The sequence below is a fragment of the Protopterus annectens genome, chromosome 15.part0, assembly GCF_019279795.1.
Source record: "Protopterus annectens isolate FY-2018-M chromosome 15.part0, PAN1.0, whole genome shotgun sequence".
NCBI classification, from domain to species: domain Eukaryota; kingdom Metazoa; phylum Chordata; order Ceratodontiformes; family Protopteridae; genus Protopterus; species Protopterus annectens.
The window spans coordinates 201538807-201565900 of record NC_056749.1 but is presented as its reverse complement, the minus strand read 5'-3'; the positions used below and the strand labels follow the sequence as shown (position 1 = coordinate 201565900).

At 44.0% G+C, this 27094-nt stretch overlaps 1 protein-coding gene across 1 annotated transcript in view; it reads left to right on the top strand.

Annotated features, from left to right (window-relative positions):
• MSN (moesin) overlaps window positions 1-27094 on the top strand; it is a 580418-nt gene that overhangs the window by 368411 nt on the left and 184913 nt on the right. Inside the window, exon 8 of the mRNA XM_044057701.1 lies at window positions 8440-8603. Coding sequence (XP_043913636.1) covers window positions 8440-8603 — 164 coding nt within the window. The remainder of the gene's footprint in view (window positions 1-8439; window positions 8604-27094) is intronic.

The window sequence follows — 27094 nt, the reverse complement described above, 5'->3', positions numbered from 1 at the left end:
GCACCTTCATATCTATCAAAAAGAAATGCTATTTGTACAGAATGCACTGACAGTCTTCAAGGACTACCTTCATCCAGGACGATTACTGATAGATGGACAGCACCACGGTTATGTGGTACATTAACAAGCAGGGGGGTACACATTCCTACCACCTCTGCCGACTAGCCATGGCATTGTGGAACACGGCCTTGACCTACCAAGTACAACTACAAGCTCGATTCCTGCCAGGAAAGCAGAATGTTCTGGCAGACTAAGCAGAAATCTCATGGACCCCCATGAATGGAAACTGGAACCACGGATTTTCAACATGTTGGCACGCAAATGGGGGAGCCCAGACATAGATCTTTTTGCCTCGCCCCAGAACTTCCAGTTGGAAAAACCTATCTGTCTATGCCTTTCCCCCCTCTGCCTTTGCTCTCTAAAGTTCTAAATGTCATACAGGGCAAACCAAAAATGATTTTGATTGCTCCAGACTGGCCTTGCCAATAATGGCACCCACTCCTGCACAGTGTCACACATTTCTCCGTGGCACCTGCCTCAGACACCTTCCTTACTGTCTCAGCAGGAAAACCAAATTCTGCACCCTCGGCTCCAAACATTGAATCTTGTGGCTTAGCTAATCACTTAAATTCATCCTTAGCATCCCTCAGCAAACCTGTGATAGATGTCATTTCGGAGGCGAGAAAACCTAGTACTAGAAAATCTTATGCTGACAAATGGAAAAGATTCTGTGCCTGAAATCAATCTCAAGGGATGAGCACAGCAGTGCCCAATTTACCTCAGATTTTACAATACTTCACTGAGATGCTTCATAAGGGTCTTTTCCTTCCATAAAAATCCATGCCTCAGCCATTTCAGCTCATTACAACACAGACCCCCCCCCCTCTCATCCTGCGCTAAAGCAGCATCTCAGAGGGGCCAACAACTTGAGACCACCCAGGAGAGCCCCAACCCCTACCTGGGACCTTAACTTTGTATTGGAGAAACTCACTCTACCTCCTTTCGAGCCAGCTGCAACTTTCTTTCCTGAAAAACAGACATCCTTTTAGGAATCACTTCAGTTAGAAGGATATCTGAATTACAGGCCCTTATGGCAGTGGAGCCTTTCATAATCTTTCATGCGGACAGTGTGTCACTCAGGACCAATCCATCATTCATGCCCAAGATGGTATCCAGTGTGGCTCTTAATCAGTCCATTCATTTGCCAACTTTTCCAATCCAAAGAACAAGGGAGAGCGGATTCTGCATTCATTGGATGTACACAGACAACTTGGATCCTACTTGGACAGTACTAAATCTCGAAGAAAATCTGAACAACTGCTGGTAGCAATTTCTGCAGGGGGCAGAGGGGAAGGCTATTTCAAAGCAAACAAATTCTTAATGGATAAGCCATTGTATTAATTTCTGTTATAAGCACCATGGAAAACCTATCCCCCAGGGGATCAGATCCCATTCCACCAGGGCTGCATCTACTTCAGCAGCCTTTCTCAGAGGTGTTCCTACCAGGGATATTCTAGAAGCTGCTACCTGGAGTTCAGTTCGTACTTTCACCAAGCATCATTACTTGGCAATTTTCTTTAAATCCAGATCTGGCTTTGCCACTGCTGTTTTGCAGGGCCTTATAGCTGGTCCTAATGCTGTATAAATCCATCCTCCCAACCTTAGCTTTGGGAATATATATATATATATATATATATATATATATCTATAATTTCTTACACACGCAGGACCCAAGACTTTGTTAATCAGGCCGACTGAGGACAACCTGCCAGCAGATTACCCAAATGTAATGACTGCAACAGTGAATACACTCTTAACATCTACATTTATGGGAAGTGTACACAACTGTACTTTTTCGGTGTACACTCAGTCCAACTGGTGAATCTGGGCATTTTGAGGCAATGTTACAACTGCCTCATGTACACAGACAATCCTCTCCTTCTACCACCAAACACTAATATATGCGAGAAATGCAATTATACAGCCAAACTGGAGGCAAAGCTCTCTGAACCCAAGACTGAAACTGACAGCAAGAGGCGAAGGGTAATACTTGCAACACACCACCAGTCTCACATAGACCTAATAAACCAACACCGGCAAATAACACACATGAATACATAAAAACATTCTGCGGCTCTAAATAAAAATATGCAGAAGCAACAGAGACCTCCAATGCAGACATCCAAGCAACCTCCACACCCCATCACCAACCATGAAAGACATACTTCGCATAATCAGTGTGCCATGCAATCACAGCCCTTAACGCAAACTACCATACCCAACACACTAGTAATAGGCGACTTTATAGTCAGGCACACTGAAGTCCCACTAAGTAGGCTGGACAAGGAGAAGGTTGCAGTTAGCTTCCTGTCGGGTGCCAGGATCCGCCACATAACACAAGCACACAGGTCACTCCAGAACAAGTACAAATACAACTCTGTCATTGTCCATGTTGGTGTGAATGATCTGAGACGTACCTCCCTGGACTACATGAAATGAGACATGGAAGAGCTCTCTGATCATGTAGCCCAGGCCGGTATGACCCTGACCCTGAGTAGCATCCTGCCCTCAAGAAGAATGATGCCACAGTATAAAGAAAAAATGATCCAATTTCAACAATTGGCTAAGTTTCTGGTGTCATTCAAGGGGGATCCAGTATCTGTCCGCCTGGGTTGACATGCCTGACAAGCCACATTGCTTCTCAAGAGATGGCTTGCACCTGTCACCCTTAGGCTTTCGAATAATGGCCAAGGCTCTTGCCGCCCCCATAGTTCTTTTTTTAGGCAAGGCTCAGACACACCCACCACCATGAGTAGCACAAGTATCCAAAAACTGAGGGTAATGCTACTCAACGCCAGAAGTCTAAACCTCAAAATGCACGCACTCGAGACACTCCTCAGTATGGAGAACATAGACATCTGTGCAGTAACAGAAACCTGGTTTAAGGCTCCTGAGAGCACCCCAGCACTACTAGGCTATAACTCATACCATACCGTTCAGTTACAGAACCAGGACTGAAACGCAAAAGGCTGGGGTGTATCCATATTCAAGGATACCCACACCTCCAGTTTAGTGGCGCAGCACACTGCATCAGAGATTATCCATGTGCAACTAACCACGGGCAAAACTGCAATCCAAATTGTAGCTTGCTACAGATCTCACACCATGGGCCAGGACCCCCATTCTGCATTTCTGGAGACACTGGGAAATATGAAGGTCCAACCAAACACCCTAATACTGGGTGATTTCAATTACCCAAACATAAACTGGGAGAACTACTCTAGTACTAACTCCCTTGCCCAACGCTTCCTAGAATTTGTAAACTTGAACGCTCTGGAAAAAAACTGGTCAACACCCCCCACCAGAGGGAACAACATATTGGCCCTGGTCATCAACCTGGACGACCTGTGTTCCACACCGGAGGATAACCCCTCGCTGGTTAGATCAGACCATAGACTAATCGCTCTGGATATCCACATTCCGCCCCCACCCCTAATCAAGGAAACCACCATGAAAAACTTTTCAAAAGCAAACTTCACGTTACTTAAGACTGAGGTGGAAAGGTTCACAGCCCCCATGCTAAAGGACAATGCTGTCCAAGCTGCTGAAACCTTTACAAAGGCACCCTGTGAGCATCTGCAGGAATACATGGATCGTGCTATCCCAAGTAAAACCAAGACTCACTCCTCCAAGAAAAGGAAACCAGTCTGGTGGACCCCTGCCATAAACAAGCATACAACAGAAGGAGGAAACTAGTTCAGAAAAGAGTAAAATCCCAAGAAGGAAAGACATCTCTTGATCAGTATCCGCAAGAAACTATGAACCCTTATTAAATCATCCAAGGCTAGTTTCGAAAGAAAAATTGCCAAGGACTCCAAAGATAACCACAAAGCATTCTTTAGCTATGTCAAGAACTTAAGTCTAAACTCTCAGATCTGCTCTGAGTTAGTGCAGAATGGCACAAAATACACTGAACCGACTGATATTGCCAACATTCTGGCAGACAGGTTTAGTGCAAACTTCACCCCCCCCCCCCTAAAGGGCCCATAACCATACCAGAAGAATGTAGAGCCCAGTCAGTCACTGAGACACAGGTTAAAACAGCCCTATCTAAAGCCAAAAACACAGCTTAAATGGGACCGAACGGTGTCCCAGGCTGTGTCTTACAAGAGCTCCAAAATGAACTAACCCCTCACCGAAGCACACTGTTCAAACTCTGCCTCCCTACAGGCTACGTACCCACAGAGTGGCACACAGCAACAGTTATCCCACTCCACAAAGGTGGAGCCACAACGGACCCCGGGAACTATCACCCTATAAGTCTGACTAGCCTGGTCTGCAAGGCAATGGAACGCATAATCATGGAACTCATTAACAGAGACATTGGGAACCTCCAAACCTTGGATCCTACCCAGTTTGGCTTTAAGGGCAGATCATGCCTCCTAAACCTGGTGGACTTCTTTGAGACTGTTACCAAGGCATTAGATGAGGGAAAGGAGGTCCACACAGCCTACCTAGACCTCGCAAAGGCTTTCGACACCATTCCCCATTCTAGTATTATAGACAAGCTCACCAGCTTGAACATAAACCTCTACATCACGAGATGGGTTGCCAGCTGGCTCATGGATAGAACCCACATGGTGAGAGTTGCAGGCTCTACGTCCGAGACTAAACTAGTTACAAGTGGCGTCCCCCAGGGCTCAGTCCTAGGACCCCTCCTGTTCGGTATATACTTCTCAGAGGTGCAGGCAAGCATAGGAGGACTATGGCTGACCAAGTTCGCAGACTACTGCAAACTAGGGGCCATAATTGATTTCTCTGGCTGATGCACCCTCCAGATGGGTCTCACTGAGACGGATAACTGGTGTCAAAATCATGGCCTCAAGCTAAATGCCAAAAAGTGCATAGTCATCCCCTTTGGAAAAAACAAAGTACCCATGAACTACCACATATGTGGTAGTCCCCCTAAATACAGAAAATGTAATAAGGGATCTGGGGACCCAAATAGATAGCAATCTCTCCTTTGATAATCATATTGCCAAGGTGGTTAGAAAATATTGTGTGGCCCACCTAATCACAAAAGGGTTCGCATCTTGAACAAAAGAGGTTATTGTGCCTCTCTACTAATCACTCGTTAGACCCATCATAGAATACAACACCCTATTTGGGATGTACCTTACAAGACCCATGCAACAACTGGAAAGACCACAAAAGTACCTCACCAAGAGGATTACTGGCCTCAGATGCCCTATGCAGCCTGACTCAAACTCCAGCTGTACTCTGTTGCATACAACTTACTCAGAGGTGATATCTGCCTGACATACAAGGCCATGTCCAACCCAGAATTGATGGACATGCTCCACCTAAAAAAAAACTATAACTATAAATAGGACATGCTAGAGGGATAGATTCCTATCCCAGAGACTCCCCATGCCTTTGGAACAGGATTCCAATATACATCAGGCAGAGAGCCCCTTACTAACGCTCTTAAAGAGAAACCTTGACAGCTGGATGGGAAACAGAAAATTTACGCCAGGGATCACTGTAGTGGCTCTGCTGGATAGTGGCGCAGGGAACTAATGGCTCTGCTGGACAGAGGCACAGGGAACTAATCTAAGGGGGTGGCGAAAGCCAACACATTCTGGCTAGGCTTATAAATGCCCTTGGGCAGATAGCCTAGTACTTGCCTATTAACCTTTGAACCTATGAGTACTTTTACCCCCCCCCCCCCAATGTTATTCAGGCTTTCGAGAAAGCATGTGAAAATAAGTTTTATGCTCTAGAGAAATTAAGAAACATTGCTTCATGCACGATCTTAATGAAAAAAGGAGAGAAACTCCATTATGTATTTAATAAAGCCTGATAAAGGGTGGTGGAATGGTGCAATTTTTAATATTTTTACAAGACAAACTCTCAAGTTCTTAAATCAGGTAAGTACAGCATATAGGAAGCTTGATTTACATTTAGAAGAAGTCCTCTTAGAAAACACAATTACTCTACTGGTGGTTAATTTTTGAAAAACTCCAGCCCTATGATACCCTCCATATTTGTGATCCGTAAGTTTCATAAATATTTCAGATACCCCTTTTTGACCCATTATAACAGCATAATGGTTCCAAAACGTAGCATTAGCTGTGTTTTTTGAAACCTGTTTTTGACACAATCCCATATTCTTAACCTACCTAACAATCTTAAGAATCCTTATGAGGTGATCTATGGGATAACAAATTGAGGTTTCTTACAGTCGTCATTGACCTATTCGCATGTTCTTCCATGAAATTTGACTAACTTCAAGATATTGGACGTTAGCTTGATTATGGATTGCATTTCCATTGCTTTAGACAATCACTATATTTTTAAGGAGAAATAGTTAAATGCTGCAGTAGCGTTGTCGCCTGACAGACGTTGCTCGTTCGATTCTCAGAGCGTATTGTGTGGCGACATGCGTGAACGGGCGTTCCTTCGTTGAAGGTTGTGTTAGGCCCAGCAAGCCAGCATGTAAAACTCTACTGCCAATCCTTAGCGGACTGGAGTTCCGCTGTGGCGACCCCTAACCGGGAAAAGCCGAAAGACACAATGTGTGGCAGCAGGTACTACATGCACCCCCCCCCCCCATATTCCGTAATTTGGTTGTGTTTCCATGGGAAAAGACACTTTTTAATTCTGAATATTTTAAGTATTGTAAATTGTATTTATGCTGGAGGACATATCCTGTGAAATGGGTCAGAAAATTTAGTAAATGATTTTATTGCATACAAAGGAAGTTTTGAAGTTTAATTTTAGCTTAAATACTGGGTGTGCAAAATTTGTAGATACTACTGTTGAGCATGCCTATTACGGCTTTGTATCATATATAAAATGTATATAAATTTATAGCCCATTTTCAGTAATTATCAACAATACTATAGTGCCAAGCCCTTTTAACTTCAAGAGAAGTTTGATTAAAGTGCAAAGCATTGGGGTTGCCTGTATACTGTCTAGATTCCATTTTTAAGAGAAATGGATAAATTGAACATGTTTTGTGAGAGTTGTTCAGTCTAAAATGGCTGATACAATAGTAAATGAAGTGATTTAACAGTGGAGTATTAAATACAAACCCCCTTTTGATTGTAGGCTTTAGAGAGATGAACCCTGAAATTCCATCTTCCATGTGCACACAATCTTAATTCACATTTCTTTACACTCCTGTAACTTCATATTCTTCTGCCACCTTACTACCATTATTGTGCCATATTTCCTCCACCTCGTTATTGAACTTAATCATTAGGTTCTTCATTCCCTGCTCCTTCCTCCCTATGGTGTATTCTTCTTCTGGAACTGTTCAGTGAGGTTTCACCCTAAGGCTTGGTACAATCCCAGAATACTCTGTGCTTGACATTAGTATGATGAAATTGTCAGCATGTGCCATAACAGTTTTTACTACACATTCCTGCCCATACTGCTTCCTGTAATTAAACCTGGTATCCGTGTATAATCAAGTTGTCTAATTTCCCCTTAGTTCATAAGGAGCCCCAGCTATACTCTGTCAATTTCCTTTTCAAATTGAGGCTTGTGGTAGCCTGTTGGTAGTTAGTGTCCTCCTTTTATGTATCAACATGCTGCTGTTACTCTGTTGCATTGTGGCCTGGCCCAGTGTTTTTCACTAGCAGAGTATGAGTATCGTTTGGACATGCTCTTCCTTTTTAAATCCAATTTCACTCATTTCCTTATGTCTGATTTTAGTAAACTTTCAACAAGTTTGTCCTAGTACATTAGTGCTGTTGTACATGTTGATTGTGATTGAGGCTTTTATGCAAGGAAAATGAATGATTTTTTATTCAGTCCTCCCCCAGTAAACACACCTGAAAGGAGGTGTTCTCAGTTTTATCGTGCAACTTTCTGAGCAAGCCAGCCAATGAATGTGGGGAACTGAGTAAACAGTAGTTGATGCAGAAAGATTTTTTTAATTCCTTATAGATGCATCCTCTCTCATTCGCCAATGTTAACAAAAATGAGCTTCCATCTGAACTTGTCAGTAGCTCACAACAGAGTATTTGCTGCCTTTTTGTTTTCTGTCTTGAAATGGCCACACACGCGTAACACAAAAGGTGGCCCTTAGTGTAACACAAACAACTCAGTGGCTTGGAAGATTTTAGAATGGATAACTTAATTGTGCTGGAAGAATCGTTTTGCAAAGATTAAATTTATTAAAAAAAATAGTAAATTTAGTGACATAGTTAATGCTCTAGTCCTGCCACTATATTTTTTATATATGGTTTACATTTAATGTGTCTGAATCTTTTGTAGAGTAAAATGACTTGCGGTAACTGAAATTGAGCGAGTTCCCATCACGATTGCTTTAGGCTCTTCAAAGCTGAAATATCAGTATTGCTTTGAGCTGCCTCATGTATAGGTCTAACAGAAGAAGTTGTAATGCTTGTATTTTTTTTATACTTACAGGATTTCATATTTTATGCTCCACGTCTGCGTATTAACAAGCGGATCCTTGCTCTCTGCATGGGAAACCATGAGCTCTACATGCGCAGGCGTAAGCCAGACACTATAGAAGTGCAGCAGATGAAGGCTCAAGCCCGGGAAGAAAAACACCAAAAACAGATGGAGAGGTCTGTAATGAGCTAAGTAGCCTATTTGAAATATTTTGAAGGCTAGCTGATTGTTCAGTAGCAGATAAAACACGTTTTATCTTGTAACCCATCTTGCAGAGGTTGATTAGTCAGTCATATTATAAGACTGAAACATTCAGGTTCATGAAACTGGCAAGTGCAGTATTAGCCCTCTCGCAGCAGATTTCGTAAGTCACTGATAACATAAAGGGAATAGGAGACCCAATTTGCTACATGTAATAGCTGATTCCTTTGTCTGTTTTCGTATTTCTTGCTGTGTCACTATATTGAGAAGCTTTCTGAGATCAGCCATTGGTTCAGTTTGTCAGGTTTAATGCATGTTCTTTCAAGAAGCTTAATTACTACATTTCCATCAAGATTTATACTTTCTGTGTCAGTATTTTTTGAAAGAAGCTAACAACTGTTTGCTTCTGGCTAACCATGAACAATATTGCTAATTTGCCACTTTTTTGTGTTCCTGTTTTTAGTATTTGGTTCACAGATGGTTTCCTCCATGTTTCATTGCTTTCCTGATGGACTTCAGGTCATATATTGCCCTTTTAAACCAGGATAAACAAATATAAAATATGGCTAAAGCCTTTCTAATAAGTGTACATTTTAAGTTGCTGTAGGTGGATAGATTTGAAAGCCAAAGGACATTGTGGTGTTTCCAACAATTTTATCAGGTCATGGGGGTATGAGGTGGGATATTGATGCAATGACTAGGCATACTACAAATTAGATGAGCTGCAGAATTGGATTCTTCATTGTAGACATCAGTGGCTGAAGAGGTATGAATGTTGCTGTTGCTACATGAAGGCCAAGAGACTTTAGTTCTGTTCTCAGCAATTGGATGTTATTTCTGATGATGTCAAAGTTAGAATAAAGGGCAGTGCTGCCTCTCTTGAGCTGCTGTCCTTCAGATGAGTTATTAAAGTCCCATCTGCTTCAGTTGGGAGACTGCGCTCAAATTCCACTTAAATTTGCACTGGCTTTGTCCTTGTTCTAATCCAGACTAACCCCCATCACCTAGACTCTTAACCCAACTATGCTATCGCCACTATTAACCACAGTCAGAAGTAGCTAGTTGTCTTTACATACTTTAACATCTTGTCTGACATCTTTACTAATATTATAAATGACAAACTATCTTAACTTGCAACATTTACTGTATATACTGTTGATAATCCAATATCTTGTATTAAAGCCAACAACCTGTAATGTTTTTTGCTATTGCTGCAACTTTGTATCTCTGTGTATCATGTACATGATCTGGATCTTTTTTTCCTGGGCATCCACTGAAAAAGGACCTGCGTCCAATCGGAATTTCCCGGTAAACAAATGTAAATAAATAAAATAAACTTGGGTGGATGTAAGAAGTCCCATTCTTTGAAAAGACTGAACAGTATTTTTTTTTTGCATAAAATACAAAGATAAGCATTAGAAAGCTTACAGTTAAAGAAACAAAACTAGAATAATGCAGAATGACTGTCTTGACAGAATAAGGAGTAATCATGAGAAAAAGGATCCTCAAGTTGTAAGCCCCGCCCTTTCCACTACAGCTTGTACCTAGATCAACATTCTCAAGGAACAACACTTCTTTATCCACTAAATCTAATGCAAGAACGTAAAGCTGTGGGAGTGGCTAAACTGGACAATTTCCCAGTAGAAGAAAACTTGACAAGGACCTTGGCAATCCTGAGAGAATAAAACACAAGTAGCTTGGATATTTTGGTAGGAAATTAAGGGAAATGCTCCAGTTTTTCCAGGTTTGTGCTGCAGTTTTAAAGGCATTCTGAAACTGCCTTAATGACCTTTGAGATTTTTCTGAGGCTAGTCTCTGTATAAAATGCTTTAAGGTGGAATTTGAGAAAACTGCATTGGTTACTTACAGCTGTCGGGCGTAACTCGTTTTCTGGATTACAGGTTATGCGAAATGATTGAAGTCAACAAACTCCATTTATATGCAGTAATTTTATCCCCATCTGAAGACTTTGTGCGTAGTCCCAACCCATAAAACTTTACTCCAAATTTTGAAAAGTTCTGTGCTTTAAACTTTTGATGGGCTCCTTTAGTTTTATCTAAAATGTGACACTTTACAGTTTTGCATAATACAGACTTCCATGGAACCTCTGGCTGACCAGAAACCATTATTGATAAAGCCAGCAAACATGAACAGAAAGAGGGCAATGGATAGAAGAGACTCATCCATATATCATGAAGTATGCTTCCCACTTGCTGCAGGAGGGGAATAAGCAATCTTTATTTCCAAGGGATGTCTGAATGAGCTAGTAATCAGACTTTTGACATTTACCCAGCAGGACAGCATTCAAAGCCACAGAAGAAACTGACTTCCTTAAAACAACTTTCTCATTAAATAAGCAAGATAAACACTGCAAAGAGGCAAGATGCACAGTGGGACAAATGAGACCTTCTTATCCATATTGACAAAGTTGATAAATATCTGGACAGTGTTCAACCCACTTCACAAAAAGCTATGCCCTGTGAAGCAGTTTCCAGCTACATAGGGAATGGGGGGGGGTCCCCATTAACTATAGATGAAAGGAACAGCGGTAAGAAAAATCTTTGTCTAATAGGCTTTTGTTTCATTCAGTTCAAGGTTCCTGGCCAAAAATGAATACAAAAACAAAGATTTCAGTCTAAAATAGTATTATAATCATAACTTCCAACACTTGTTCCTGTTTAAAGCCAAGCCAGATTGAGAGCGCTCTGCTTCAAACACCTGTTGCCTTGGACATTCACTCCCTATCTGTACAAGTGAGTACCACATCTGCATAAACAAGGACTACAGAGTGTCATCCCATTGGGCCAGTCCTGCACTTTTCCACTCAACGGAGCCTTTGCCATGTGAAGAATAGCCTCTACAACCAATCCAAAAAGAGAGCGAACTACTTAAAGGGCAACCTGTGTTAACACCTTGAGTCAGTGTTTATAACCAGAGCTCATCCATTCCTTACTGGAAGTAGAGAAGACTAGACTGAATGTAGATTAAATCATTTGAACTAAAACTATAAGACTTTACAAACCACATTCCACAAAGCTGAATATTCTGTGGTAACAGCCCACTTGCTGGAAGTTGAGTGCGAGCTCCGCTTCTTGATTGACTGCATCCCATCCTGTGAACACCATAGACTACTGGTTCAAGCAATTCTGTAGTTAGGACTGCCAAGTGTAAAAATGTAATTGCATTTTTGTAGTCGGCATAACAAAGTGAGATTGGTCTGCAGTTTAATGCATCTCTTTTCCCTTTTCCATAAAAAATTCAAAGCAGCAACTCCCACAGCATCAGTAGTACCAGCTGAATGTCACCAGATGTAAACTATGAATGTCATCCAAACCGGGGGGGGGGGGGGGGGGGGTTGTAACTACTAACAAGTGGCAAGTCAAGCCCACCAGGACATGTTCCTTTCAGGTTCACTGACAGCAGCCATTGTCAAGGTTGACTTCCTGTGGAACCCTGGAAACAAGAAAATGGGGAGAAAACATCTGATAATATTGCCAAACGCGCTGAAAAATCATCCTGAGAAGGGACCAAAGATCCATGAGGTCGCATGAATTGTATAGTTCTTCCTGAATGCGACTTAAGACAACATTTCCCAATTTTGTAATAGGTCACATCTTTGTTCTTTTTCTCTAAAGAGAGCATTTGGAACATCTGTCGCAAGATTCAAATTTTTGAAAGCAAGACTAAGCATATTTCCTAGAGGAACCAATGCATTGTATGAACGCTTCTTTTTCCGTTTGAAAGACAACAATCACACTTTCCTTGAAGGGTTAACAGCAAACGTGCATCCTGTTCCACAACAGAACAACAGAACATTGAAAAGAAGCTGCCATTAACAAAAATCTAGTAAGCTTATTCTAGCACTTCCCAGTTGGGCAATTTAAAACGCAACAGCCATACATTCCCCAGATCAGCAGATGGTCATTAGAACTGACCGAAGATTGCTCTGAGTGTAGCTCCCTGAAATAAGTAGAGAAAGGCAATCAAGCTCTGCCCTGATGGACCTCATAAGTGAATGGCTTGGGGAGAGGTCTGGATCAGTCTGGCCTGGGACATTCTTAAATATCCTTGGATACCCTGCCTGAAGACTGTTGTAAATGAGTTAAACCCCTCGCACAAAAATACAAGGGTGCAGAGAACGCCATAAAGGACCATTGAAGAGAACAAAAACTGATCTTGACTGATCTGTGGTGCAGAGTGCCTCCAAGGCCCTTGCCTTCACTGTGAATCAAATACTAAGGCAGTACTTTGAATGAATAACTGATATTTTGTAAATGCATATCTGAAAAATGACAAAACAAGCAGTCTTGGAGCAGGCATCTAAGGCAAGAGACCAAACGGTTGCACAACTCCTTAAAACTGCAATTCATATGGCCGTGATTGGCACACACTAAAATAGTTAGCCGCCTGTGCACGTTAAGCATATAATCACCTTTTTATAACATTTTCATTGAGATATCAATTAAGACATAGGCAAACATTTATGTAAAAGAAAACAAACCATGTTAATATGTTTAATTCAGTCCATTATATGAATTGATCAATTCCTACCTTCACTTAAACTTCGTGCCTCGTCCAAAACATTCTGTATATATTAACTCAATTTTCATTTTATATATGAAATGTTTTCCTACCCTTTTCTAAAGATCCCACTTCCGGTTCTTTCTCTGTTACAGCATTCACTACTTCAAATACAGTTGGTTTAGACTTTTTCTAGTAGTTGCTTTTTTGACATCCTCCAGATTTAAACTCAACAAGGCCTTAATATGTCGAGGCAAGTTAGATCCTATATCCCAGCTCAAAAACGTATATTTCCTTAGTTAACGCCCATTTGCCGTCTACACGAGGAAGAATTCTTTGCAGTCTAAATGCCTATGCAAACACTTCCAAGCAAAAATCCTCAATATTTTAGACATTGTTGCATGTTTGGGAGCCACACATAATGTCCTATTGTTTCCTCTGAATTTCTTATCCATTCTTTTCTAACTTTCTTAGATTCCTTTAATTGTCATGCAGTATTACATACGTCTTAATTATACATATTTTTGCAACAGCTGCTGTTATAAATTCATATAAAAACTCTACCAGAGCAAGTCTTTAACTTAGGGTTCCCTGCCCCTTTGTCTTTGCATATGCTCCATCAATCCCTGATAGGAAAGGCAGTCTGTAGCCTGCAGTCCAAATGTGTTATTGGCCTCTTCCCACTCTTGCCTTTCTGTCTGGTTTTCTCCAAATGCCTTTGTTCGTCTGCCAGTTTTGTCCAGTAACTACCAACCCCTCATGCCTATTCTGTATATCCCTAATTGCAGTCATCCCTATTGGTAGAATCTCCTTTCTCCATTCTTGTGTTAGCTTAGTTTTTATATTTACAAAGTAGTAAAGTATTCTAATATCCTGTGTGGCTGTTGTATTCTAATGTCGTGTGTGGCTGTTATTTTCGTTGAGGGTCTGCATCCAAAATCCCACTCTCATTTTGTGAATTTCCCCAGACTTCTTCATTGTCGCTTTCCAGTTTGAATTATAGCTTTCCAACTTGTGTTGTCTGAGTCTTAACTGTGTAGCTCTAAAATATCCCTTCAGATAAAGTACTCCTAAAGTACCTTATCCTATTTTGTCAGCTTATCCCACTTGATCCTTCCCCTGTTCCCCTCCAAGTTAAACTCCATTCTTTATTGCTCACTGCCCACAATTTCTCATCTGGTTAATAAAATAAGACTGACCTGTTTATAAAACCTAAGGGTCTTGAAACACTTTCACTGCTTGTATCTTGCTGTCCATAAACAAGCTTCTAATTTGCCATTTTTGTATTCTCTTGTTTATTCTCTTCCCACATATCCTTAGCTGCCATACAAGAATCCTTTTTAACCCATACTCCAAAACACTTTGCTGAATCAATTCATATGTGTGGGCCTCCCCCCCCCCCTCCCCAATTAATTTTACATCCCAGAAAGGCTTGAAACTGGCTCACTGTTCCACAGCACTAAGATGACCTTTTCTGGTTTTATTAGGTGGAAAATAGTATTGTCTACAAATAAAGCTATCATTTCCTTGTTACCACTGCAATTATGGCCTTGTATTTGAGTCTTATTTTCTTTGCCAGTGGTTCTAAATATTGTGCGAACAGAGGGAAAAGAGAGCACCTCTTCCTGGTTCCATTCTTAGAAACAGCTAGTCAAAGATGAACCCTCCCACTTTAATTTTGTATGTCCTAATTGGGTCCCTATTAATTATTCAAACTTTTCAAAGTTCGAATGTCATATGATCAACACTATATAATCAAACTTTGAAAAGATTGAAGGTTAAAAGCAACGGCTCCGTACAGTGCAGAATGGGGGAAAAATTCCCTTTTCTGCACTGAAGTGCCATCATGGAGTTGGTGTATTTAAGAAGGGGGGTGTGGGGGGTGCAGGGTGGCTTGCCCCCTGCTCAAAGTGTTCAGGTACAGTTTAATTTTTATTATTTTCGAAGTTTCAAACTTCGCTCGTGTCGACCAACTGAGGTTCGAAGTTTTGAAACTTCAAATGTATAATATAGACCCCTCCTAATTAACTTTATTGTATTGAGAATGCAACTGTTTTCCATTGGCCTACTCCTAAAATTACAGCTTACTCTGTCACATATTTTCTCTGCATCAAGACCCAACAGTAGTGGCATTTTCTTGCATTCTGCTTCCCTCTGGATCATCATTCTTCTTTTTGTGTCAAATGTTTCCCTTCCTTCCACAAAACCACATTGGCCAAAGTGTTGCCAAATTTGATAGATATGGATCATTCTTTCAGTTATTACAGACCTAAAACACTTTTCGTAGTCATGGTCTAAAATTGAAATGTATATGAATCTGTCTCTAGAATTTACCATCTTTAGGTATTAGTCACCACAGCCTTCTTTCAGGGTGTTGGTGCTTCCCCCCTCCTTTTAAAGATGCTGTTAAACCTTCCAGATCATTTTTCACTTTCTTCCCTCCTAGCTTTCAACCTTCCACAGGAATACCCTGTATTTCTGGAGACTTGCCTGCAGATAACTCCTCTCATTTTCTTGCATCTTCACTACTAATTGTTGAGCCTCCTCTTCCTCTAAACTTGGCATAGCCAAGTCTTCCATAAATAGTTTCATTTGTGCTTTTTCTTGATTTCCACTCTCTTCTGCTTTATTCAGATTTTCATGACCTTTCCAAAATGTGTGCAACACCTGTACAGGATCTGTGGCTGGTTATTTTCTCGTTAATAGGCTCCCTAAGTTAATCAACAACCCTTTCTACTTTGTTGACCAAGTCAGTGTGCTAAAAGCTTTGTGCTCTGGAGTCTTCAAAAAACAATTGCTTAACAGCAGTCCTAAACTCATGCAGATTATCCAGGTACACTCCCCTATTTTCTTATTAGCATTCAGCATTTGCACATCTTATGCAAGATCCCCATTATTCTGCAAGACTTAACCTTTGTCATCTCTTCTAAATTCCCTTTGCTCCTTAATATTGGTCTTTCATTTCTCCCGTTTTTATACCACTCACTAGCTATAACATTTGTAGAAATGTATCTTCCCTAGTAACTCTGGAATAACTTCCACTACCCATTCCTTAAACTCTTCTTTTAAGTAGGTGGGGCAGCATCATTATCTCATTTGTGCTTCATTACCCTGCATTTTTATTTTAGTTGTTGGATGTGTGGAAACTTTCAATTAAATGCACGTTCCTGTACAGTTTGTCTAGTCTATCCCAGTTATTGTACCTTGGGGAACAGTATCTAAATTATCCTGCTACTGAATTCCTATTCCATACCAGATATTGTCATAAGTTTCTTCAGAAGTCTTCCTTTTTTGTATTTTCCCTTCTAGGTCCCCCACCTACTTTCTCACTCTGTTGCAAGTCGAGCTCCAGTCCCCACCTGTAAGTAATATTATTAGCTAAATGCTGATTTCTTCCCATATTTTCCATAAGTTTTAGGTGGAATGTAAATGTCAGTGTAGTCTCTTCACTTGTCAGTACCCCTGTTCTACAAAAAAAAAAATTTTGGAATTTTCGCCAATTAGTAAAAGTACTTCCTTTTCCTTTTGTCCCTGATACTTTGTTGAATATTCATGAAATCCCTTCATGAAATTCACGTGCTTATTTTTTTCCAAGTGTCTTTACTGTAGCATTGCTATTTGCATTTCTTAATAATTCAGTATTTTCCTTTTGCATATTCCTATGATAACATTCACATTCCAAAATGTTTACTATAGCCATTATAAGAAGTTATCCCCACCTATTGAGAATAGCTTTTAAAATTATTTCCAGATTTTCTGTTACATGCACCAACTAATGTTTGGCAAGTTAATCTTTTGTACAGTTTTTGTCATCTACATTTTGCAAGATGTTTAATGAATGCCCTCAAAAAAAAAAAAAAAAAAAAGATAATCTCCATAACCTGTTAAATTAAAACCAAGGCACAAAATGTTTAACCATCTTGATAGGAAGAAGTCTCGAATCAACAGCTGCGCACATGAGCAGAACCAAACCTAACCAACAATTGAGGTCATACTTGCTAAGACACATGTTCCAGACTGTGCTTCTACTTAAACTAATTGCTGTCTGTTTTCTTGTCTTTATTCCCCTCCCAGATGTGAAAGGCAACTTGTTTTCAGAAAACACTTGACCTTAAAAAGTACACAGGTTTTCTGTAAAACGAAGTTGCACACTGTAGTAGTATCCTCTGATAATTTCAAACGTTATTTTTTTACTTTAACTGCTAGCCCTTGTACCTTTTTAATTTTACGCTAGTCAGATTAAAAAAATGTGCAGACATCTTGATTTATTCACCTTTAGTCACTTGTTTCTGTGGAAACATCAAAATATAGAGCTGCCTTCCGTTCCAGATTGCTCAACTGGCACTGGACATTTATTTGTTTAAATAACTATTTTGTTACATTCCGGTATCACGTTTTAAAACCCACTTACTTTCACAAAAACGTCATTAGATTAAGCCAAGGGCATTGATACAGGTATTTGCATATGCAAAAGTAAAGAATTTTCAATTTTACATATATTCCATGCACTCTTTTACCCATCCCTCACTCAAACAGCCACAGTTAAAACCTGCTGATGTAACCATGCTTTGTCTAGCCTTACCTCTCTCTTTTTTACATTGAAATTTCTATATTCCTTAAAACTGAAAAGGGAGAAGTAAAAAAAGCACCTGCTTGCTTACTTTATCACATACAGCAGTCAGTGAAAATAGCTTACTATACGACATGCAATTTATATCCTAAAATGCTTTATTCAAATACTGTTAAGACAAAAAGTTTTGCTTGGTTGCATTTTACCTGATACTCCCTTCTGGTGTCCTACCAAACAATGATACAAAGTGAGGTATGTGCCTGTCAGTCCCACCAACAAGCAAAAAGTTCAGTCTTTCTCTGCCACTTTTTGTTGCAAAGCCATATTTCCTAAATGTGATTGATGCTTTGTAGATTCACATTTATTCATTTGTCACTGTTGCTAGTCTTCTGTTCCTCTGCGTCTCCCAACCCGTCTTCAGTTAAAGTCCAAAGTACATTCCAGTAAACTCGCGTTTTTTTTGTCTCAAACATTTCTCTTTGGAACACTGGAAAAGGTTTCACTGGCAGTCTTTTTTGAGCCTTACCATCAGAAGATTGAGAAGTGGAGTGGTTTTGTATGATGGCATACCTATTATTGAACCAACTTTGTTCCATTTTCCCCTTTAGCCTGTTCTGCATCACCAAATGACTTTGATCCTCCAGGAGAAAATATTCAGAAGACAGCCAGGTACAGCAACTTGAATCTCACACCTGCCTCTTGACATTCCCTGATTGGGATAAATTTGCTTCTTTTCTGCCTGGTGTACAGTGAATAATCAATCTGATGTCTTATCTTAATTCATTCTTGACTGATGGGTTTGCTTGCAACCTCTCTGAACTTACTCTGCCATTATACATAGCTTGCGCCAACCAAAAACCCTCGTGGTAAGGCTCTACCCTCAATGCCTCTCCCCATTACCTCAGATCTCATTGGACACGTCAGCCAATGCACTCAGCTAAATGCTTTAAATTTCTTTCCAGACTTTTTTGCTAAAATTCTTGTCAAGTAGTTTTGCAGCATTGTTGTTGAATGACTGTTTTCCGATGTTTTTTGCCTCCCCCTTTTTACCTTTTGGTAACTCTTATTACCATCACTGGTGTCAGGCCTCCTCCGTTCTATTACCATTGGTAATCCCTTATACCATTGCTGGTATTCTTTTTTTTTTTCTCCCTTTACCTATTGGTATTTTCTGTATACCATTGTTGGTATCTCCCTCCCTCCCCCTCCCTCCTCCCCTCTCCCCCTCTCTTGTGCGAGTGTGCACGTTTATATCAGTGACCTAACTAACTTTTTTGGCAGAGAAGCAAAAGGGGACATCCAGATTTAAGCAGTGTCAGAAAGATGCCCAATTTAGATGGGCATCTTTCCTGCATGTATTGGTGCCCCTCAGTTGGACTTGTACTATTTGCCATGGCTTTAGCACCCGTACTTTAGCTGAAAGACGCAACAAGCTTATTCTGAAAGGCTTATTGAAATGTCTTTTTACTGAAGCTCTAAGGTGGAGACTTTAAAATATCCTATACCAGAAGCAAAAAAAAGAAGCCACTCTGTGCCGACCTCCCGTATTGCACATGAAACAAAGTTGCAAAAAACGCAGGTTCTGACGGTTTCTTCGGAACCTAAAGCCAAAGTACAGAAATAGACCATAACATCACCACTGGAACAGAGAACAACTAAGTCCTCATTGGTGCTGTGAGTCATTGAACTGGCTGACAAAATTCTCTTCAGCACCAACCACTACTTTGGCACAGACAATGGTTCCTGTTCAACCTCCATTGTCCTCTCATTCGGTTCCACGATCCCCTTCCATACAACAGCTTATGATGCCGAACGTCTATGCCAGTTATTCCTAGGAGTAAAAATTCCCCTTTAGTGGACCCCTTTTTGGGTCACCAACCAAGCCCCTTTATAGATAGGCCTGAGTCCCTTCGGGAAAGTCGGTCCATTCCTCCAGGAGTCTCTCAGAATTAGATGTAGTCAGATTAGTGGATCAGCTTTTGGAAGCCAGAGGCCCTCCCTGCACTGTTACAAACCTGTCTCCTGCCCGGAGCTGAGGCTTATTCTCCAAGGACCCCACCAGTTATCCTCCAACCTCGTTTCAGAGCTTGGAGCCCCCCACTTTGATCTTGATATTAGTTTCTTCGGTGACAACAGTGGATCTGAAGTAGGATATTCATTTGTCTGCAACCTGTGGGTTATGGATCCGATATCGGATCCGAACCGGCATGGTTTTCCAGCTATGGATCCAAGCTCTCAGCTCCTCCCCTCACCCATAATGCCCTGCTCTACCCTCATGACCCCAGATCTCGTTTGCCGTGCATGGTGACTGGATTGGTTTCTATAGCTCTCAGCTAAGTGCTAGTTTTACTAACTGTTAATATAGAATTTTGAAGTTTTTTATTCATTTTTGTGTGAAAGTGTAGGTTTCCCCCTTTGATATTTTACTTTAGAGTTAATCTAAGAATTTTTTTTCCCTCCCCTCGCTGTTGGCGTAGTGTGTGTGTTGGGCCTGTGTGTGTATATTGTTTAGTTACTTTAGTTTAGTAACTTGTTTATAGATTGGGATGGCTGAACAGCCCAAATCTATATTTTCTAAATGCTCCGAGTGTGGCCATAAGCTTTCCCCAGCTGATGGCCACACTCTGTGTTAGATGCCTGGGGGTTGAACACCTCACATCTGGATGCTCCATTTGTGCAGGGTTCAACCCCAGGGCACTGAAGGAGCGGAGGTCCAAGCTTGTCTTGGCGGGCCTTTTACCGCCGGACTCGGCTCCGACCTCCGCTCCTTCGGGAGTAACCGTGCCTTCGGTTCTTCCCTCCGTGGCACCCCCTCCTTCTCCTGGGACTCAACCTCCCGTTTCTGGTTCGGAGGAGAGGGATGCTAGGAAAAAGGACCGGAGGGAGAAGCACCACAAGCGGCGGGCCGAGACCTCTGTTTCGGCCCCGCCAGCCAAGCGGGCTTCTCCCCCGGCTCCGTTGTCTACTCGGTCTCCTCCTTCTCGGCTCCGGTCCCCAGTGTGCTTTTCACCGGGTCCTGAGGAGGAGGAGACCCGATCTCCATCGAGGCTATCGAGGAGGCACTCCAGGCCTACCTCGGTAGCCTCGTCGAGATCTACATATAGCCTTTCGGATGCTGATCTGGACCGGATGATAAGATTCATCCAGGCCCAGATGCAGATGGGAGTGCTCTTGCCTCCCCCCCCCTCTGGGGGGGAGCTCAACACCCTTTTTCAAACCTATTGCTCCTTCTCCGACCCGCTATCCGGGTTCGGAGCAGCTGGAGCCGAGCAGCTTCGGAGCCGGGGGTGGGTTGGCGCCGATAGTACTTGGTACTTCGGATCCGACCCTGCCCTCGAGTGCATCGGAGCCTGGATCCGAGCCTCGGATCCGGGGGGATCAGTGCTCCTTCGGCGCCGTCTGTGTCGGAGCGCACTGTCCCTTCGGATCCGAGCGCTTCAGCGCCAGCTCCGATCCACTCTTTGGATCTGAGGGGGAGCAGATTGTCGGATCCTTTGGTCGAGGTCGGCTCCCCTTCGGCGTTTGATGTAGTGGAGAGGGCCCTGTTGAGGGTCTCCGGACCCCCGGCACTTGTTCCGGCTCCGTCCCGCGCTCCCTCTGCACTGGGCCAGGCTTCCACCATCCGGCCCCTGGGACAGCCCGCTTCTGTGCCCCAAGTTGCTCCAATGGAACAAGTTGCTGCTTGCGAGGAGTCCTCTGACAGCCCCCCAGAGGATGTCCCTCGCAAGCATACGTGCAAAGGAGGCACATTGACTCCCCGAGTCTCTCACAGAAGACACGGACTTGGAGGAAGGGGAAGGCTCCCCACGGTCACCCCCCGAGGATGTCTCATTTGGAGACATCATGGAAATGCTCCGTATAAGGGGGGGTGGTCTGCCCCCAAGTCTTCCTCGGACGAGTCCGTGTTCTTGGAGGCATTTGAAGCGGGCCCGTCTACCTCTTGGGTGTCCCCTCCTGCCGACCCCCTGGTGGACCTAATTACCACCAGGGCGTGGAAGGAACCGGACACCGTGGAGCCAATTCCTAAGAGGCCCGATAGGATCCTTAGCCCACCGTCCGACTGTGCCCATTGGAGTAAGGGGCCTCCAGTAGATGCCATGTTGGCGGCGGCCACCAAGAGGGAACTGGCTCAGGAGAGTCCCTCAGTCCATCCCCCGAGCAAGGAGTCTCGGATGATGGACCGCTTGGGGAAGCGGATGTTTAGTTCAGCGACCTTCTCGGTAAGGGCGCTGAACTACTTGGCACATGTCATTAGGATGCAGCGAGATCTCATTAAAGAATATGCTGCATCTCCCCCAGAGTCCATTTCGGAGGAGGACAGGGTTCTGCACTCCACCCGTATGGCCACTCTTAGGTCAGTTACTAATACCTCTATGCGGCTACTCTCCCACACTACGGAAGGCGCCTCTAGAGCTGCGGGGGCAGGCCTAGTCACTAGACGTCAGGCCTGGCTCCGTCACTGCGATTTTTCTGAGCCCTTCAAAGCGTCATTTGCGAACGCCCCCTTTGATGGTTCTGCGCTCTCTGGCAAAACCGTTCGCGAAACGTTGACCCAGAGCGAGAAGGACGGGACGACGCTGTCTGCCGTCGGAATCCGCTTCTCTGCACCCCAGAGGCCCTACTCTAGGAACCAAAAGGGTCAGAAGAAGATGTGGTTCCGGAAGTCGCAGCAGTCCCAGCCTGCTCCGGACAACCAGCCCTTCCGTGGCAGAGGAGGACAGGGAGGACGCCGCCCTAGAGGCAGAGGGGCTCCCAGAAACTTCGGGTCCAGGGAACCTTTCTCTGAACGGCCCGCGCAGCAACCCTGAGGGGTTGCCCGACTGCTCCACTCTGGAGGCAGTCGGGGGACGTTTTTCGGGGCACCTAGCGGCATGGGAGTCCATATCAGACCGCTGGGTTCTCCAAATCATATCCAGAGGATATCGCATCCCTTTCCTTCACCTTCCAAAGTTGAAGTCCCTCTCAGACGTCCCACCCGGTCAACGGGAGGCCGCTTTGGCAGAAATTGGCCATCTGCTAAAGAAAAGAGCCATCCAGCCCCTCCCCCCAGACCAGATCGGATCAGGGTTCTACTCCAGGTTCTTTTTAGTGCCAAAGAAGACGGGGGAACCAAGACCAATCCTAGACCTCTATCTCTTGAATCTGGCAGTCCCCAAAGAAAAATTCCGAATGGTCACTCTGCAATCTATTCTCCCCCTTCTGGGAGAAAATCACTGGATGTGCTCGATAGACCTCAAGGACGCGTACTACCACATCCTGATGGACAGGCGCTCCAGGAGGTTCCTCCGCTTCCGGCTGGGAGCCAGTCACTACCAGTTCCGGGTCCTTCCCTTTGGTCTCACCACAGCCCCCAGGGTGTTCACCAAAGTATTAGCAGTGGTAGCGGCCCACCTGAGGCTTCAGGTGGTGCAGGTGTTTCCCTACCTGGACGACTGGCTTCTTACCGCCCCAACAAGGCATCTACTTTTATTGGCGCGAGACTCCTTTCTCCATCTTGCTCCTTTTCTGGGCATTACAATAAATACAAAGAAATCCAACCTGGCCCACACAGCTCTTAGATTTTATAGGGGCCAGGCTAGACACAAGGAGTTCTGAGCCTTCCTCACTGCGGACAGAGTTCAAAATCTGCAGCTCCAGGTGCGGGCCATTCTCCACTCAAGTTCTGTTCTGGCGGAGTTGGTCCTGAGGGCTCTAGGGTCCATGGCATCTGCTATAGCACTTCTTCCTCTTGCCAGGCTCAATATCGCATTCTGCAGTGGGCGCTCTTAGTACAGTGGTCATACCTTGCTCTCCCATGCATCATCCCATTGCGATCAGCAAGGCTTGCAAGCGGTCCCTCTTGTGGTGGCTTCACTCCCGGATCTCCACAGGGCCGCCCATTTTGTGCTTTTCCCCTCTCGCCACGGTGACCACGGACGCCTCCGCCTCGGGTGGGGGCACTTTATGGGTCGGACCGTCCAAGGCACGTGGGACGATTCAGAGACCTTACTGCATATCAATGTTCTAGAGATGAGAGCAGTGCTCTTAGCGTTGCTAGCACTTCAGGACTTTCTTCCCTTGGGAACAATTGCGATTCAATCGGACAACATGTCTGTGGTCTGGTACATCAACAAGCAAGGGGGAACAAGGTCTTACCCTCTTTGTCGAGAAGCCATGAGAGTTTGGGAATGGGCAATCTCCACCAACCGCTTTCTAATAGCAACGCACATTCCGGGTTGGTCCAACATCCTGGCGGACAAGCTCAGTCGCACCATTCTGACCCCTTACGAGTGGTCTCTCAATTTTCAAGTAGCGGAACGCATATTCGCACGGTGGGGAACTCCTTCATGCGATCTTTTTGCCTCTCCCTCAAACACCAAGTGCGACAGTTTTTTCGCTCTGATACCTCCTCCCGGAGGTTCCCAAGAGGCAGCTCTGGTGCATGCTTGGCCACCCGGTCTTCTGTATGCTTATCCACCCTTGCCTCTGATGCTCCAAGTTCTTCAGAAAGCCTCTCGGGTGGGTTGCAGAATGATTCTCATTGCTCCGTTCTGGCCTCGACAGATCTGGTTCCCCTTCCTAAGGTCTCACTCGGTGAATCCTCCTTGGATTCTAGATCCCTTTCCGGATCTGATATCCCATCCATCCTGCATACCTCCTCCGAATCTGGACAACCTGAAGCTGACCGCTTGGCTGCTCCAGTTCCACTCTTGATCAGGACTCCTGGTATTTCGTCACCTGTTAAGGCAATTCTGGTGGCAGCTCATAAACCATCCACTAGAAAGGTCTACCGCAGCAAGTGGAAACGGTTTTCTTTGTGGGCGGAGCGGCAAGGCCTGAATCCCTTCACGGTTCCTCTTCCATTAGTGCTTGATTTTCTAACCACTCTTTTTAACGATGGTGCCAGCAGTTCCACAGTCAAAGTACAACTGGCGGCTATTTCTCATTATCACATTGGCCATGACTCTAATCCTCTTATGTCAGCCAAATTGTGTAAAATTTTTCTTAAAGGTACTTTTCTTCTCAGGCCCCCTGTAAAACAAGCGGTTCCTCCTTGGGACCTCTCTCTGGTTCTACAGGCCTTGACCGCCCCCCCTTTCGAGCCAGCGGCTACGGTGGATCTCAAATTCTTGTCCTACAAGACAGCCTTTTTGGTAGCCATTACATCGGCCAAGAGAGTTTCTGAGCTTCAAGCATTATCAGCTAAACCTCCTTACTTGGTATTTCATCCGGACCGCGTTTACCTCAGGACCAACCCGTCCTTTCTTCCTAAAGTCGCTTCTGAAGCAAACATCAATCAATCCATTAACCTCCCTGTTTTCTTCCCTAAATATGAAAACAAAGGTGAATATAAGCTTCACTCATTAGATGTTCACAGGCAACTTAGATTTTATCTAAACAGGACGGCTGGTCATAGGCAATCCGACCAGTTGTTTATTTCCTTTGCAAAATTTAATTTGGGCAAGCCAATTTCTAAAGTTTCTCTGTCCCGCTGGATTTCACAGTGCATCTTATTGGCTTATCAAGCTTCAGGAAGGCCCGCACCGGAGGGTGTTCATGCCCATTCAACCCGGTCAGTATCTACCTCGGCAGCCTTCAAGGCTAGGATTCCTCTAGATGATATTTGTGCAGCAGCCACGTGGGCTTCATCTCATACTTTTATTTCCCACTATAAGTTGGATCTTGCATCTAGGGGTAGAGCATCCTTTGGCTCCGCGGTGCTCCGGAATATCCTTCCATGATGGCCGCCCAAGATTCAGGTAGCTGGGGACTCTGTCCCACAGGTTGCAGACAAATGAATATCCTACTTCAGATTTAGAAGTTATGTACTCACCATAACGTTCCATCTGAGTAGGTGTATTCATTTGTCTGCAACCATCCCGCCCTCCTATCCCCCTGGCCTTTCAGTTTCCTGCATATTCTATGTTACCCTTTTCAGGGTGGTGTTGCTTTGGCAAACTCGATCTGAGGTCATGAGGGTAGAGCAGGGCATTATGGGTGAGGGGAGGAGCTGAGAGCTTGGATCCATAGCTGGAAAACCATGCCGGTTCGGATCCGATATCGGATCCATAACCCACAGGTTGCAGACAAATGAATACACCTACTCAGATGGAACGTTATGGTGAGTACATAACTTCTAAATCTCTCCTCTGTACTGGAGTCTACTCTGCGGACTTCAACCCCTTCTGATCAGTTGCACACCCAAGACTGTGGTTTGGCTGTTGATTCAGAGTTCCTTGGACTGGTTCTGGTTGTTTCCATGGTGCCTTCTCTGGCTCTTTGAGCCATGGCAGTTTCAAGTCCTCTCTCTGCTCCTACTCTGGGTGGAGGCTTGTCTGAGCGGGATGTGACCCCGGCTCCAAGGTTATCTCTCTCTGTTCCCGGCTCCCATCCCTCTTTGGGTGGGCCTGCATTCCAGATTATGGAGAGAGTGTGTTGGCCTCACGGTCCCAGCTGGTTCCATCCTCAGAGTGCCATATTTTTGTTTCATCTGGTTCCTAGCTGTCTGTCTACTACGTCTGGACAGTGGGCACAAGAGCTGCAAGTCACCCTGGTTCACGGTCCCCCCTCTTAGGAGTCCTCAGAACCTCCCCTTGAGGAGGCACCCCGTAAGAGGACATGCAAGAAGAAACACCTGGATTCTGCAGAAGAATCTGTCACTGAAAACGCAGATTAGGATGACTGGGAAGGATACCCACAGTCACCCCCAGAAGCTGTCTGTCTTGGAGAAATCCTGGAAATATTAAATGAGGGGTGACAGCCTTCAAACCCATCCTCCAAGGAATGTATTCTTGCAAGCTTTTCATGCCTGCCCTTTTTTGGGTGACCCAGCCCGCTGACCTAGTTAAGTTGGTTGTTCAGCGAGCGTGGAAGGCTCCTGACTCTCTAAAGTCTTTTCCCAGAAGACTGGTTAAGATTCTATAAGCACCAGAAGGTCAGCCCCATTGGTCTAAGGGTCTAGCAGTGGATGCCATGTTGGTGGTGGTGGCCAGCAAAAAGGAACTCACTGAGGAGAGTTCAACTGTCCATCTTCCTAACCGAGATTTTGTGACTATAGACAGATTTGGGAAGTGGGTCTTTGCTTCAACAACCTTTATTATTCAGTCCTTTAATTTCTTTGCACACACAACTAGACACCAGAGAGATCTGATAACTGAGCTTTCAGACACCCTTGCAGGAGCAGTGTCTGAGATGGTTTCCTCTCAACTTGCCACCCTGAAGTCTCAAATTCGTCCATGTAGCTTATTGCTCATACAGCCAAAGGGATGTTTAGAGCAGCAGGTACAGGCGTTGCCATTAGGCGTCATGCCTGGATGTGCTTGTTTGATTTCATGGAACCCTTTGTCTTTTATCAGTGCTTCTGTTGATGGTACTTCCTTGCTTGGCACAAAAGTC